General features: G+C 31.4%; 2 protein-coding genes across 2 annotated transcripts; one reads left to right on the top strand and one right to left on the bottom strand.

Annotated features, from left to right (window-relative positions):
* Positions 1–2,260: 2,260 nt before the first annotated feature.
* Positions 2,261–4,828, top strand: LOC135951907 (transcription factor grauzone-like). Its single transcript, XM_065501653.1, has 3 exons — positions 2,261–2,556; positions 2,617–4,292; positions 4,355–4,828. The coding sequence occupies exons 1-3, from the start codon at positions 2,356–2,358 to the stop codon at positions 4,620–4,622; spliced, it is 2,145 nt and encodes a 714-aa protein (XP_065357725.1). The 5' UTR covers positions 2,261–2,355; the 3' UTR covers positions 4,623–4,828.
* Positions 4,829–5,348: 520 nt separating this feature from the next.
* LOC135950876 (myb-like protein AA) lies at positions 5,349–13,871 on the bottom strand. Its single transcript, XM_065500400.1, has 5 exons — positions 13,687–13,871; positions 9,006–9,659; positions 6,178–6,782; positions 5,641–6,107; positions 5,349–5,583 (listed from the first exon to the last, which is right to left on the bottom strand). Exons 1-5 carry the CDS (start codon positions 13,869–13,871, stop codon positions 5,446–5,448), a joined length of 2,049 nt encoding a protein of 682 aa, XP_065356472.1. The 3' UTR covers positions 5,349–5,445.
* Positions 13,872–17,830: the final 3,959 nt, after the last annotated feature.

The following is a 17,830-nucleotide window of genomic DNA, read 5'->3' as shown; positions in this document are numbered from 1 at the left end:
CATGGCCGTAATTTCAACAAATAGATATCTACATAAAAAATACCCAGGAGACATTTTTAAAAAAATTCCCTTGTTTTTATTACTGCTTCACAGAGACAATGCATTGAATAAATTATATATTCAATCGTTTTCTTTGAAATATTTTGCCACTCCCTTATATAATTTTGAGTATATGGGCATTACGATTTTTTTTAGAAATAAAAGGTTTTTCGCGTGGCGATATCAATACCAAATTTGCCCTGCGATAACTAAATTCAATTCAAGATTATTGTTAACCTCCCGGGGAGTAATTTTTGGGAATTTCTTAAACTATCTTGCCATTACATTATCTTGTCTTGGGTAAGTTTTTCGTGGTCTTCCTCCCAAATGTAGCTGTTACAGTACCTGTATCATGATTTTTTTTTTTAATTTTGGATACTGTTGATAATAAGTCATTGAATATATATTAATGTACATAAAGAATTCCGATAATAATTAATATAATAGCCGAAATTTGGGATTATAATTTAGGTTGTATCATAAACATTTGTTTCTTAATATAAATTACATACATTTTTAATCAAAAATAAGTTTTATACCCTAAAACATGATACAAAAATACAAGGTAGTTCCACTTTCTCTTTTTGTCGCCATATTAACGTTCTGACGTTTATTGGAATTATGAAAAATCCCATTTTTTGTTTATTTAAAAATCAAAAAAACAGAAACAAAAAATTTAAAGTAATGAAATTTGTTTTTTAAATAACTTTAAATGAAAAACTATGTGCGCCATTGGAAAGGAAAATATACCTTACACAGACTCCAAGAATGAAAAGACGAAAAAAGCTACGTATTACAAGAAACCGAACCAAATTGTTTAAGATTTTGAATTTTTTGTTTTGCAACCAAATAAACAATAGTCTCTCTTCATTAACCCTTTCGCTACATTGTATCCATATGGATACATTTTAGATTTTTGCACATAACTTCGACAATTATGAATATTTTTAAAAAATAGTCTTTGAGTCTATTTTTGGAATATATTTAGAGATGTTTACAATTTATTTTATTGAATTATCGCTATTCGTGTTCGATTGATAGCAATTTGAAAATGTGTGAAAATTGATTTTTGAATCCAACATTTTTTTTTTAAAAAGTGCTTCGATTTTTTGCTATAAAATTTGTAAAAACTATAATTTTGTAATAAAAATTATTTAGAAAGCTTAGAAACATATTAGGGAAATATAAAAATAAAAAATATTTAAAAAAAATCATTGGGGGCTTCAGGATAAGCTTCCAGGACTAAAAATTTAATTTGGTATAACGGATAAACCAGGACACGTAGGACCTTAATATTAATATCAATCAATATTGATATAAATACCAACCATATGATAAACTTAAAACATCTATTAACACCTCCAGTTAAAACTTGTAGCGAAAGGGTTAAGATGGACATGCATCATATTGTTAAACAATTCGAAGCCTGAGGATGCCCCATCTTAATGTTCGTCTGCGAATTGATCAAGAATACTCTGGTTCTAGTATGGCTCAAAAAAGCTGACAGCAAGATTTTGTGAAATCCCGTTATCACTCTAGAAATAAAAGTTTATTTCTACAAACGGACGGACAAGCTCTCTGACGGACTAAGCCTCCCTTTATCCAGACAAATTAATATGTACTAGGATCGTCTGGTGGCCGCAATTCGACCACTTTTAAGCGCCTTTTACCACTTCTATGGAAAGAATTTTTAAAAAAAATGATGTTCTGCAAATCTAGAGAAAATAACCTTTCAAACCATATATGTATGTTTCATCAATATTGATGGATAATAACATACTTAAAAGTGTACCACAAAAAAACGTGTAGCCTATTTATATATAAGATTATAAAATTACAAAGCGAATAGCAAACGTATGTAAAACCTTACTTATGGTGAAGGGTATAATAAAACTTTTATATAATGTATTCTGAAATTTATAAAACTATATGTTAAAATGAATTTTTTAACGTTTTTAACGAAAAACTAATTTCAAATAATTCCAATAAACTTCAAAAATATTTTTGTGAGAGAGATGTGGAGTAACCTTGTATATTTGATTCATGCCCTAAAATATAAAACAATGCAGAATTTTTTCTCAAATAACTTAAAATTCAATTTATTTCTCGATTTCTGTCTTTGTAAAAAATCGCTCTTTGTTGACATTGTTTAGTGTAGCAACGGCCCAACTATCTGTCAAATTATTTCTAAACACAGTGGCAACATTTTTTCCTACAAGCTTGCTGCATCAAAAAATAAAACTTTTTACAAAAATACTGAAAATTCTACAAAAATAATCAAATATTTATGATTTTAACAAGAAACACTAAGATAAAATGCGTGGTAAACATTTAACAAAAGCAAATAACCCCAAGGAAGATGATACGGACAGCCCACCAACTTGGCTCAATTGGTGTCGTCTGTGTGCAAAACGCGAATTAAGTGAGCAGGAGAATTCATCAATATTTGCTAAAAATGAAGCTGGAAAGCAGGGTTCTGACTTGGCCACCTCGGTGGGAAAATATTTTTGGGTTAATGTGAGTGTAAATATTTATTTCGAAGGATTTTTAATAATATTTATTTTGTTTTAACGGCAGATAAAACCGGATGATGAGATTTCCCAATGTTTGTGCTGGGATTGCCAAGAACTTGTGGAAGAATTGGTAATATTTACAGAACGTGTTAACAAGGTTCAAACTTTATTTTGTTTATTGCAAAATATAAAACCCGAGACATCTGCAGAAGCTGATAAATTTCGTTCACAGTGTGGCCTAGTTGATGAGGCATGGCAACATATAATAAAACCGGATCCTCCAAAAGTTCAAGAACCACCAAAACCATTGTTTATGGATCAACAGGTGCAAACAGATTTGAATTTTACACCCGAAAAGCAAAAAGATCAAACCAAAAATCCGTCATCCTCCAAAGATACGGATGAAATTATAAATATACTAAGGAAAGGCGATAAGAATGAGGAATATGAAAGTCAAGCTGAATCTGTAGCGGAACAAGGCTACGAGTATGTCATGACTTGTGATAATGACATAGAATTTGTGGTAAATGAGGAATTTATTGTGCCATCCAATAGTGTAGACCATGAAGAAGTCCAACAGAACCAACAGGTGGTAACCGAGGGAGAGGATGAAATGGATGAAGATGTTCAAGATAGTGATCTTTTCAAAGAACTCAAATATAAAGTGGATGATGATGATGATGATGAGGAGGAGGATGAAGAAAATTGTAAAAGATTTAAAATTATTTCGCAAGAGGAAGAAGTGGAAGTAGAGTATCAAGATTCCTCACAAACATTACCGCAACATGAAGACGAAGATATGGAAGAGTCTGTCGAAGTGCTGGATGAAGAGGATGATGAGGATTATGTTAATACCAGCGAAAGTAAAAATCATATGAAAGTTAATGCACTTGAGTTATTAAAAGCAAAGCGTGGAAGACCTTTTGGCTCAAAGAAATTAGGCAAAGACAGTTCCTCCTATCTCTACGAATGTAAAGATTGTAAACGTAGTTATAAAAATCCCACTGTCTTCCGTAAACACATGGTAACCTTACATGACACCATAATAGAATTAAAGGATCTACAGACAACCAACAGATGCAAAGTCTGCAATAAAGAATTTTTAACCCAAAGTAGCTTAAAAGCGCACATGAGACATCACCTGCCCGATGAAGAAAAATTCAATGTACCCTGTCCCTATTGTGATCGTAAATTTTCCCAAGTGGGTGCCATGAGGCAACATGTTAATGGCATACACCACCAGATGAAACCTTTCATATGCGATCAATGTGGTCGAGCTTGTAAAACAATGGCAGCTCTTACGGAACATCAATTGGTGCACACCAGCGAATGTCCCTTTGAATGTGAGGTGTGTCATAAAACATTTAAAAATAAACCTAGACTCAAATCGCATATGGATACACATAACAAATCTGTCTATAAATGTTCCGAATGTGATCTAGAGTTGAATACAAGAAGAACTTTACTGCAGCATCGACTGGTGCACAGTGATGTCAGAAGTTTTAAGTGTGAATTTTGTGATTCTTCCTTCAAGAGATCAAAAGCATTGAAAAATCATTTGATTTTGCATTCGGGTCTGAGACCCTACAAATGTAATTTCTGCAATCGAGCATTTTCAAACGGTTCAAATTGTAGGGCTCACAAAAAACGCTCCCATCCCCAAGAATTGGCCGAAGAGGAGGCCACCGGCAAGGTAGCAGAACGTGTACCCATACCTAAACTAGAGGAACTAAAATCAGCGTAAGTTAGATTTTCCATTATATTGTGAAACAAAAAAATTTATTTAATTTTAAACCTTTTAGCAAGGGAGTTTTAGTGCAGCCTCGTAAAGTTAAGCGAGCCGGTCGTTTGCGCGATCAGTACCTTAAACTATTGCAAACCGAAAAACGCAAGGAACAACAAAATTCTCAAGATTATGCAGATGTTGGTGCTGCGGAAAAGTATGAATCGTATTCTGATTTTCACTATGAAATTGCCAAATCGGAAATTGACGAAACCGAATCTTTGCTGGATAATCCTAGTGAGGAATGTGAAGAAACTGTTATATACGAAATTATTGATGAGATCTAATAGTAATATTGGGATAACTAACTATTTTTTGTATGTGAATCCGTATGTATAAACATAGTATATAATTTTTTAGTTATTAATTGCTTCTAACATTTAGTTTAGGTATTCCGTTTAGTTTAATGTATGTTTTAAATAACAATTTAATATTTTTTTTTTGAGTGCAAGAAAAAAATATATATAAAGATATATATAAACATGATTTGGAATTTAGTGCAGTGATTTGTGTAATGTGCTGCAGTAAGTGGAAATGTTAAATTCGTGATAAATGTATTTAAAAGGATAGTGTATGTCGTTTCATACTAATTCTTTAAGACCTACAGAGCAAAAAGATTAATTTAACTACACTGCTTCCAGCCACGTAAAATGAAATAAAAAGAAAATATCGAGAAAACAATTCACACCTTTCAGCCATGTAAAAAGAAATAAAAAGAAAATATCGAGACCAAAGCATTTTTTGTATTCATAATAAGATATTTAATATAAAGTATCAAATCCAGTCTCAGAATTCTATTCCGATGGAAACAATGAGGATTTTTTGTTTTTTTACATCTTTCATAAATTACCATCGAAAAACATTAGTTTTGATATACAAAATGCTACCAAATTAACATCGAAAAACATGAATTAATTCCACTTTCGATCGGAATGTAATTCTGTGACAGGCCTGATAAACTATACATAACTTTCGCATTCGCTTAGAACTTGTGGAAATAAAGAATACGAAACTTTAATTTTTATTAGAAAATTCTTAATTATTTATTAATATTTTAACTTTGTACACGTATTTTGTTCGTTTTACCCACAATGTTTGTTTTTTTTTTAATCAGTTCATATATTTTCTCTTAAATTTATCAATTTGATCTAAAACAGACACAGTAAGTTGATTTAGAGTTTCCTGTTTGTTTTTGGAGAAATCATAATTCACACTTCTGCGGGAAACATAATGATTGGGTAAATTAACCTGAAACGAAAATTGAAATTTAAAAGAGATTAAAAAAAAACGAAAACAAAAACTCACCTTATGTCTGGCTATAGATTTCAAAATCAACCACAGCACATAAAAACTAAACCAAATGGTGAAATACAAAGGAATATACCAAAGTTTACGGCCAATATAGAAATAACTGTATTTCTTAACACGTGGCTCTGGTGGTGGTTCGGGTAGTGGGGCTTCCGTTGTGGTCGGTGGCGGCTCAACATGATGATCATGATGATGATCATCATAAATAATTTCAGGATAATGATGATGATATGAGGGATAGGATGGATATGAGGGATAGGAATGATGATAGTGATCGTGATCATGATCAAATATAATATCGGGTTGATGATGATGATCATGGCTATGATCGAACTCTATATCGGGTTTTTCAGGATGATGATCATGATGGGGATGATCTTGAGCCGATTCGGGATGTTCTTTCAACCAACCGGGCGGTGGCGTAGGATATTCCTTTCCTGTATCATATGAATGGTCATCGGGAGCTATATTTAAAAAATTAAGAAACTAATAAGTTTTGTATTGTTTTATATTATTCAAATAAAATCAACAAACCATCTTGAGTATCCATGGAACCAGCCATATCTCCTCCCATATCACCTCCCATATCACCAGCCATATCGCTTGACATATCACCATTACCATCACCGCCCTGATCCATAGCACTGGCTGGTAAAACACCCACAGAATCATCTCCTCCGCCATTATCAAAGTCGCCATCTCCCCCACCATCATTATTTTTACCCTCATCCTTTCCATCTCCATTATCACCACCACCATCACCACCATTTGAGGGTGGTAAATAACCCGCACTTACTGGCCCATTATATTGATATGGACTACTATTACTACTAGATGTGTCTAAATTATAGTTAGAATTTTTCAAAGGTCCCGAGGCTGGAGCAGAATATGAATTCACCTTTCCCGAAGGCAAAGCATCTTTAGTATCTTGCGATTGCGAAGGATAATTGACATTATTGGGAGGAAATGAATATAGATTGCTGGGTGGCACATACGAATTTACCACATTGGAAGCGGAGGGTGTCTTTCCAACCGGTGTATAGGAGGGTGCATGATTTTGATGATTGTGATCATGTGAGTGATCATGATTCGACTTAAAATTATGTGAGGCAACACCTTCACTGGGAGAAAAACGATCTCTAAAGGTAGCTGTAAGAATAAAAACAAAATGTTAACTTATTGTAAAAAAATGTTTTATTAAAAAAGGTTGTAAAAATTGTGCCCAAAATTTTTTCTCGGGACTATTTAATGGTATTGTCTTGAACAAAAACACTCAATAAATTTATATTCTTGAGAGTTTCCAAAATAATAAAAGTATGGGCCGTGCATACTCGCCGCTGTTAGAGAGTTGAGAGGCCTGTAAGGATACGGATAACAATCAAGTAGAGTCGAAGGGACCCCGTTTTGACAATGTTTACATATTAACATCTATTAAAATCACTGAAGATTAAAGCCTAATTGAAGGTCTGCTGAATCAAGAAAATATTCTAAACTAGCTGTCCTGTCCAAGTTATTAGCGATTTTAGATATTGTGAGTTTTTATATAAAATATCGATTTTTGGTCAGAAATATGAGTGATCACAGATCTAGCTCCTTTTCTTGATTAAACGCTTATTGGCCAAGTTATTAGCGAATTTAGATATTTCGAGTTTTTATAAAAAAAATCGAATTTTGGTCAGAAATATGAGTGATCACAGATCGAGCTCCATTTCTTGATTAAACGCTTATTGGCCAAATTATTAGCGAATTTAGATATTTTGAGTTTTTATATAAAAAATCGATTTTTTGCCAGAAATATAAGTGATCACAGATCTAGTTCATTTTCTTGATTAATCGCTTATTGGCCAAGTTATTAGCGAATTTTGATATTTTGAGTTTTTATATAAAAAATCGATTTTTGGTCAGAAATATGAGTGATCACAGATCGAGCTCCATTTCGTGATTAAACGTCTATTGGCCAAGTTATTAGCGAATTTAGATATTTTGAGTTTTTACATAAATCGATTTTTTGCCAGAAATTTTAGTGATCACAGATCGAGCTCTTTTTCTTGATTAAACGCTTTTTGGCCAAGTTATTATTGATTTAAGCTATTGTGATTTTTTATATAAGTAATCGAATTTTGATCTGAAATATGATTGATCACAGACCGATGTATTTTGCAGATGTATTTAATAAGTGGGAACATTAGTGGACGTGGACAGTTTTTATTTATTAGTTGAATCGGTCCAGGCGTCCTGCGATTTTAAATATATCGAAAAAAAATTGGTGTGGTCAATTATTCTTTCAGTAAAAACTTAAATTGGATTATTATAATCAGTTAAACAAAAAATTAGCCAAATCGTAGCCGTTTTCCGATTTTAGATAAATCGAAAAAAGTGGGCGTAAAGGTAGGCGTGGACAATTTTTCATTCCGTAAAAACCTAAGTTGGGCTATGCCAACATTTTAAAAAAAAATTTCTAAATCGGACGACCGTTCTCTACTGATGCAATTACCAACGAACGACATTTGATTTTTATTTATATAGATGAATTCAGTATAAAACCTAAAGAATGGACTTTAAAGATTAAAGATTTTGCACCTTCTTCTGGTTTCATGTATCAGTTTATAATAAAGAGACCAAATAAATGGTATGAGAGGTCATGAAAAAAATACTTTTTCACCAAAGGTGCACGCATGTGCAATTTCCGTGGCAAAAATCCATGAATTAGCTTCCTCTTCCGACCTATTCCTTGGATTTAGCACCGAGTGACTATTTCTTGTTTCCAAAACTGAAGAAATGTCTCGGCGGAAAGAAATTTGACAATGAAATGATCTCACAAATAAATACCTAATTGAAGAAATGTAGAGCTCAGAGGAGACTATGTTGAAAAATAAATTGTTTTTTTTTCCACCCACCTTCGTATTTAAAATGTGCAAAAAAAAATGTAATACTACATTTACATTAGTATCGAGTATTGAAAAGTATTGTATTTTTACAACACAAGTTTGCATAACACAAAATAAACTTAGCACTTTTGCATACCTCAGTATAACAACGAGAAAAAGCGAGGCTAACGATATGTTTGTAGACACATACAGGATATTGATGTCCTTATAATAACGAAATATTTGGTGACTACAATTATATACTTCACTTTGACAGATTAGTTTAAATTTCACACAAGTTTTCTCTCTAATACACAAATACTTCCTCAATTTGTAAGTGCTGCAAATCCTGTTAGTCTAAATTATCCTTGTGAATTCATTACATTTGTCTTAAAAACCCCTTGCCATTTTGAATTGTTGCTTGTGAGTGTGTGTAAATTCTCAATCATGGCTGTCACCCAAAGGGCGATATCTGAAAATATTTCATTTATTTACCGCTGCTTACCTTTGCCGCGTAACTTATCAATTTCTGCTTGGCTTGGTGGCTTTTGTTGATACATGGCCTGAGGATAGATAATTTTGCCAACATTTGATGGTGCTGCGGCTAACTTAGCAGCTGCTGCTGCCACCGATGATGATGATGATGGGAATGTTGAATACGATGTTACGGGTTTGCGATACACAGGACGTGGTGCATTTTTGATTAATGGCGTGATAAGTTGACCAAAGGGATAACCAGTATGATAATCGACAGCACGACCAGTAGCTAAATATTGTTGTTGTTGTTGCTCTGGCTCCTGCTCCTTTTCGGCTTTGCTATTATCATTTAGTTGTTGTTGTTGCTGCTGAATATTTATGGCATTTTGTGTCACCACTTGTTCATTGTAGTTATTGCTATTCGTGTTTTGTTGTGTGTCATAGTAAATGCCAGCCTCATTAGATGGTGCTGTCGTTGTTGGTGCCACTGCTGGTCGTGGTGTAATAAATAGAGTTGGCTCCCGTTGTTCTACTGCCGTGGCTGTGTACGTTGGTTCGTTCAATTGTGCCAAAGGATAATATGGTTGACCAACAAATGCTGCAGTAGCTGTCTTTGTTGGCGAGGGAATAGTTTCAGGTGTTGTAGAGATTACATTTTCACTTGAATTAAAACTATAAAAGAAACAAGATTAGAAAATAAACGGGTTAAAGTACTGTCTGTATGTTGGAAAAACTGAAAGAAAATTTAACAAATTAACGGCTAGAGAAATAAACGGTGAGAATAATAGTGATGTCCTAAAGGGAAACAACATTTACTATGTGTAAGCTAACCTAAGGCTAATTGTGAACTGATCTTCTAAGAGCGTTAAATTGAATTTTCCGAGTTAAAATTCAATAGGCTACGACTTGTTAAACTGGATGTTTATGAACGATAAAAATGAAACACATGTTTTTGGATAAAAAAATTACTTTATTTTTCAACATAGTCTCCTTTAAGCTCTATACACCTTGTCCAACTTTTCCCCAATTTTTTATTTATAAGATTTGTTGAGGTCATCAGAATACGTACATATTTGTTTGTGAGATGATTTCATGGTTGGAGTCAAATCTCTTTCCGCCTAGTCATTTCTTCAGGTTTGGAAACAAGAAATAATCGAGGTTAAATCCGGAGAATAGGGCGGAAGAGGGAGCATTTCGAAATTCACTTTTTTTTTTCTAATTTCTCCTCAAGTCATGCGGTAGTCTGCTATTAATGGTTGTCAAACACACACTAAATGACGCAGATTGTTAAAATTTTGACAGGAGTCAACTGACAAATGTTTGTTGACAGGAGCAGTGTTGTCCTTTCAGTTAAGAGGCATCGTTACGGACTTATTGACCCGCCTTCGTAATTTGATAATATGGTTTTCATGGAAACGCTGGCAGACGGACTCAGGATGATCAGATAATTCTGAATCGTATTTTGAAATTTTTCTGAAATGTTTAATTTAAAATTTTTACCACGCCGGTATAAGCTGTAAAAATTATCTGCGGCGGCGTCTTTTAATATTTATCAGCGGATATGTCATCCGCCCCAGATGCCCAAATTTTGTTTGTCCTCGTATCACGATGTCGAAATTAAGATGGCGCTAAATATAGTCACTTGCTTAACTGCTATTTATGTCCCAGCAGTTAAGCAAGTAGTCAATGTATCCTTACACAGAGAAAACAGATTCGTGATAGCAACCGAATTTGTTCTATTAACAGAAAGTCAGTTGACAAAGAAGAATTTCGGTTAAAGCAACCATACTTTTGTTACCCCTTTTAAAATTTTGTAGCCACAACTGTAAAATTCGGTCACTAAGGTAGAATCATTCGATTGACTACAAATTCGGTTGCTATCACGAATCTGTTTTCTCTGTGTATATACAGTTATTGTCACTAATGTCTTATCACTTGGCTGACTCCAATATATATTTTTGGTCTTTTGACACGTGTGTGCTCTTAGTAGTGCGGAGAGAAGACAATTGGTTACTTTATACATCCCAGGTAATCTAACGTGGAGACAATTGCCACTTAAGTGTCTCTAAGTAATCTAGAGAGTAGTCATTTCAAACGGTTTGTATGTAATTCGTACAAACTGTTTTTATACAAATAGTGTGGATATAATTCTCATACAGTTTATATTGGAGAGTTTTCGGAGGAAGATTTGTTTACAATCAATCGTTTATTGAACTGTCTGTGATATTTTAGATGACTATTTCTGATCAATTAGCCTCCGTACATGTTAAAATAACTAGTTATGTAACTGATCAACTAACCAGTTAGGTAGCTAGTAAAGTAACTGACGCTATGTAACCAGTATGTGAATCCAATGCGTTGACTACTTTGGATCAGCTATCCGACAGTCTCATTGTAATAACATTAACATTTTATTCTGTTTTTTTTTTTTTTGGTTGAAAATTTTTTTTTCCAGAAGTTTATGATTAACTTTATCAAAGGCTTTACTGAAATCAGTATAAATGACATCTGTATGTTGACCAATAGTGAATCCTTCATTAACCAAAGTTGTTAATTGTAGACAAGTCTTTAGTAAGGTAGATTATAAATGTGTTTTTCGAAATTTTTGGTGAAAAAAAATGTTGGTGACCCCACAAAGTATATATATTCTGGATGACATGTCCGTTTGTATGTTGAAATCAACTTTCCCCTAATAACTTACATATGTACATCAGTATATCCGCTACATACCCGGTTCGGTTGCTATTTAAAATCGAGAAAATCGGCTCACAAATGGCTGAGATATGAGGAAAAAATCAGGACAACCTGATTTTTGACATATTTTTGATCTATATCTGGATTACTAAGTCATATGAATATTAAATGATAGATATTTCAAAGTCCTTTTCAACGACGTAAGTCGGAGCTACAATGGATCAAAATCGGGAAAAATATTTTTTAACTCGTTTCACCTTCACCTTCGGGAGAAGGATATATATATGTTTGTCATTCCGTTTGTAATTTCCACAATATAATTTTCCGACCCTATAAAGTATATATATTCTGGATCCTTTTAGATAGCGGAGTCGATTAAGCCATGTCCGTTTGTCAATCTCTCTGTTAGTCTGTTGAAATCAATTTTCTGAAGACCCCAGATATCTTCGGGATCCAAATCTTCAATAATTCTGTCAGGCATGCTTTCGAGAAGTTTCCTATTTAAAATCAGCAAAATCGGTTGAGTTATGAGGAAAAAACCAGGATAACCTCTATTTTTGACCTATATCTGGATTACTAAGTCATTAATATAGACAATATGGATATCAAATGATAGATATTTCAAACACCTTTGCAACGACGTAGTAAGTTGGTCCTACAATGGGTCAAAAATTTTAACCCAAATTTTTTTTCACAAAAAAAAAAATTGAAATAACAAAAAAAGTTTTTTTAAAATTAAAAACAAAAATATTAAATTTAAAAAAAAAAATTTACAAAATTGTAACCCGAATTTTTTTTTTCACAAAAAAAAAAAAATATTGAAAAAACAAAAAAATTTAAATTCCAAAAAAATAAAATATCAATTCGAAAATTTTTTTTTACAAAAAATGCAAAAAAAAAAAATTTGGTTTAATTTAAAAATTTTAAAATAACAATTCGACAAAATTTTGAATTGAAAAAACAAAAATAAAGTTTTTAAAATTAAAAAAAAAAATTTAAATTAACAATTCGAAAAAAAAAATTTTTGCCAAAAATTAAAAAAACAACTTTGGAAAAAAAATAAATAAAATTGTAACCCGAATTTTTTTTCACAAAAAAAAAATATTGAAAAAACAAAAAAATTTAAATTCCAAAAAAATAAAATATCAATTCGAAAAAACAACTTTGGAAAAAAAAATAAATAAAATTGTAACCCGATTTTTTTTTCACAAAAAAAAAAAATATTGAAAAAACAAAAAAATTTAAATTCCAAAAAAATAAAATATCAATTCGAAAATTTTTTTTTGCAAAAAAAAAAAATTTGGGTTAATTAAAAAATTTTAAAATAACAATTCGACAAAATTTTAAACCGAATTTTTTTTCACAAAACAAAAATTGAAAAAACAAAAAAAGGTTTTTTAAAATTAAAAAAAAAAAAATTTAAAATAATTAAAAAAAAATTTATATAGCTCTCTTAGTTGTTTTTCTATCAAACTTTTTGATTTTTTAGAAATCATCGAACAAATCAAAAAAGCTTACTAGTCCCCATTTCAATTGCGAACTCATGTAAATAGAAATCAACTCTGACTGATTAAAATTTCATTAAGATATTTCCAATCCATCACAATCTAACTTATTATTTCCAAAATAAAAAGTTTTTTTAAATTTTTACAAAATATTTAAGGCAATTAAATGAATGCGTAAATGTGTATACACCAAGATTCAAAATGGTTAAGAGATAACGATAAAAAATATATGTAAATTTGGTTTATGATCCATAGATTAAAATGAGAGTTTAATTAACTATAGGTTAAGTAAAGATTTATAAACTACAATAGTTTAAAAATATTGGGCAAATAAAGATCAAAGTTTAATGTTTTTAATTCGGAATACATTTAATTAAACAGTATAATATGTATCACCGTTTTTTAATGTATGATTTCAAATCAATCCATATTTACTTAAACTTTAAGTAGTTTCTTTCTGTTTCTAATTTATGTCAACATTTATCCGTTTTATAAATTACCTCTTTGGAAATATTAAATCAAAATTGACTGCTTTGTATATTTTAGGACCTCCTCCATCATTGACACCATCATCTGCTCTTCTACCACTAGTGGAAATTTGTGTGTAGGCCATAGTTTTAAAAAAACGGCATTGTAATAAAATTAAATTTATTAGCAGCGCAAAAACTGCTTTGGTATAAATCATTTTAGAAAAATAAATTTAAAAATTCACCAAAATCTTTTTCTTTTTTTTAACATAAACGTTAAAATATACACGTTTTTTTCAAATTTTTTGCTTTCGTTTATTTGTTTTTATTTTATTTTTGTTTCTCTCTATTTTATTTTCGTTATAAAACTATTTCTCAAATGCACTTCCGTTTCCTTTTGTATGTTCTACATTTCCGTTATAATAACATTTTGTTTAAAATATGTATTTGTTTGTGGGTTTTTAGTTTTCGTCTATTTTTTTTATTTTATATATTTTTTTTATTCGGTCGAATTGTTGAAAACACGTTCACACAACGCTCGAGGTTATTTACAACTGAAATATGAACTTCAAACTGAAATCATTGTATTGAAAAGTTTTTATTTTTATTCTCGCATGTAAAAAACTAAAAAAAAATATTTAAGTGTGATGATCACTAAATGAAGCTGTGGCGTACTGAGGGGGTGTGGGGAGTTTGAATGAAACTGCAGTAGTTAACTGCCCTGATTTTTTCTTTAATCTACATATTGTGGTACATAGTCTTCTTCTAGTTTTCTCAATAATGTACTAAATTACACTAATAAAGTACCCATTCAGTTATTTATCGTTGCTACTTTTGTACGCATTTTCTTAGCCCAACAGCTAACTTTGTCTAAAAGAAGTTTAACTTTTTTATTTTTTGGTTGTTGGTAGTAGTTAGTTTTAATGTGTTTCTGTGTGTGTGTGTGTTTGTTCGAGAAAAGTTTAAAATTGAAATACTTTCTTTCTTTACTTTATTTATTTATTTCTTTGGGTTCTTAGGAGCACGTGCTAATAGGACGGTAGCGTTTTTCAATACCCTACTGCCTTGATTGCTGCCAATGTAATGAGCTAATGAATGTTAATTATTTACTTGGGAAATTATAAATATATTTATGGTTAAGCATGAGCTGTTATAAGCCATAGGGAAAATTGAAAACGAGAATCTTTGTGGCGAAATTTTAATATAAGAAAAGTTGTCTTAGGCACCATTTAATTAAGTTTCGTTTGAATGAAATCTCACAGTTTTGGGAAATGGTAAAGAAATGCTGAGATATATTAGAAGACATTTTATTTCCGGAATCACTAAAATCTGTAGATGAGTGACAAAGTCTTAATGCGGGATCAAAGAACTCATCTATTGAGGCCAAGAAAGAATCAAGCCAACATCTAGTTCTAGTTCAGTTCTAGTTCAGTTCTAGTTCAGTTCTAGTTCAGTTCTAGTTCAGTTCTAGTTCAGTTCTAGTTCAGTTCTAGTTCAGTTCTAGTTCAGTTCTAGTTCAGTTCTAGTTCAGTTCTAGTTCAGTTCTAGTTCAGTTCTAGTTCAGTTCTAGTTCAGTTCTAGTTCAGTTCTAGTTCAGTTCTAGTTCAGTTCTAGTTCAGTTCTAGTTCAGTTCTAGTTCAGTTCTAGTTCAGTTCTAGTTCAGTTCTAGTTCAGTTCTAGTTCAGTTCTAGTTCAGTTCTAGTTCAGTTCTAGTTCAGTTCTAGTTCAGTTCTAGTTCAGTTCTAGTTCAGTTCTAGTTCAGTTCTAGTTCTAGTTCAGTTCTAGTTCAGTTCTAGTTCAGTTCTAGTTCAGTTCTAGTTCAGTTCTAGTTCAGTTCTAGTTCAGTTCTAGTTCAGTTCTAGTTCAGTTCTAGTTCAGTTCTAGTTCAGTTCTAGTTCAGTTCTAGTTCAGTTCTAGTTCAGTTCTAGTTCAGTTCTAGTTCAGTTCTAGTTCAGTTCTAGTTCAGTTCTAGTTCAGTTCTAGTTCAGTTCTAGTTCAGTTCTAGTTCAGTTCTAGTTCAGTTCTAGTTCAGTTCTAGTTCAGTTCTAGTTCAGTTCTAGTTCAGTTCTAGTTCAGTTCTAGTTCAGTTCTAGTTCAGTTCTAGTTCAGTTCTAGTTCAGTTCTAGTTCAGTTCTAGTTCAGTTCTAGTTCAGTTCTAGTTCAGTTCTAGTTCAGTTCTAGTTCAGTTCTAGTTCTAGTTCAGTTCTAGTAACCGTAACAGACTTATGTCAACCTATTTCGGAGCAATAAAACATAGCATTAACTTTAAAAAAGAGTTTTAAAAACAGTTTTTTTTTCCAAACTTCCTCAATTCATTTATTATTCATAACTTTAAAATTAGCAAGCCAACTTCAGACGTATGTGTAGAACAAAATGGAAACCAAGACCAACAAACACAATTAAAGCAACAAATCTAAAAAAAAATTAACATTGTTTCTTGACTTTGGGTAAATAAGGTTTCCCTCAAATGCTGCTCATAAGTCCCCATACAGCAATCCTTTTTTTCTTAATTTTTTGTCCATTAAATATGTAAGTTTGATGCTGCTGCAGCAACACAAAGAGAGAGTGAACCAAAAAAAAAACTATGCCACCACTAAAGGGACATCCATCCAAACTCAACTAGCCCACACAGCAATACTTGTTAATTAAGTGGCTTGTGGTATGTGGCACAGACATGTTGTGGTTTGGAATTTTTCTCTGTTGTATGTTTGAATACATACATTCTTGCTGGTTTTTTTCCTGTTCTTGTTATACCTTTCCTTCACTATGAGCGGTAAGGGTAAATAAAAGTTTGTCATTTCGTTTGTAAATTCCACATTTATTTTTCAAGTGCAACCCCATATAAACATGTACATATTTTCTGGATCTCTATAGATCCACCATTACTATTCAAAATACCCAATCTTATTAATTTAAATTTTCTTTAAAAAGATCCACGGTTACTATTCCAATTCTTCATTATTATTGCTTTACACTTTCTTTAAAAAAGGATCCACGATCACTATTCTAAATATCAGCTATTATTGCATTCAATTTTTTTTTAAAGATCCTCGATTACTATTCAACAGATCCATAACTCTTTTTCATTAAAGTTCTACGATCACTGCTCAAAATATTCGCTATTATTACTTTACATATTCTTTAAAAAAAAGATCCACGATCACTGTTCAAAATAACAATTACTATTGCTGAAAATTTTATTTATAAAATATCAACGCTTAGTCTTTAAAATATCTGATATAAAAGATCAACGGTTTAAATTCTCTTTATAAAAGATCAACGATTAATCTTTAAAATATCTGATATAAAAGATCAACGATTTAAATTTTCTTTATAAAAGATGCACGATTAGTATTCAAAAGATCCATGAATATTACATTAATTTTTCTTTATAAAAGATCCACGATCAGTATTCAAAAGATGCTTGAATATTGCCTTAAGTTTTCTTTATAAAAGATCCACGATCAGTATTCAAAAGATCCATGAATATTACCTTAATTTTTCTTTATAAAATATCCACGATCAGTATTCAAAAGATCCATGAATATTACCTTAATTTTTCTTTATAAAATATCCACGATCAGTATTCAAAAGATCCTTAATTTTTCTTTATAAAAGATCCACGATCAGTATTCAAAAGATCCATGAATATTACCTTAATTTTTCTTTATAAAATATCCACGATCAGTATTCAAAAGATCCTTAATTTTTCTTTATAAAAGATCCACGATCAGTATTCAAAAGATCCATGAATATTACCTTAATTTTTCTTTATAAAATATCCACGATCAGTATTCAAAAGATCCATGAATATTACCTTAATTTCTCTTTATAAAATATCCACGATCAGTATTCAAAAGATCCTTAATTTTTCTTTATAAAAGATCCACGATCAGTATTCAAAAGATCCATGAATATTACCTTAATTTTTCTTTATAAAATATCCACGATCAGTATTCAAAAGATCCATGAATATTAGCTTAATTTTTCTTTATAAAATATCCACGATCAGTATTCAAAAGATCCTTAATTTTTCTTTATAAAAGATCCACGATCAGTATTCAAAAGATCCATGAATATTACCTTAATTTTTCTTTATAAAATATCCACGATCAGTATTCAAAAGATCCTTAATTTTTCTTTATAAAAGATCCACGATTACTATTCAAAAGATCCA

This window comes from Calliphora vicina, chromosome 2 (genome assembly GCF_958450345.1).
Source record: "Calliphora vicina chromosome 2, idCalVici1.1, whole genome shotgun sequence".
Classification (NCBI taxonomy): Eukaryota; Metazoa; Arthropoda; class Insecta; order Diptera; family Calliphoridae; genus Calliphora; species Calliphora vicina.
The sequence above is the reverse complement of the archived record's forward strand: the minus strand, read 5'-3'. Positions and strand labels throughout refer to the sequence as shown.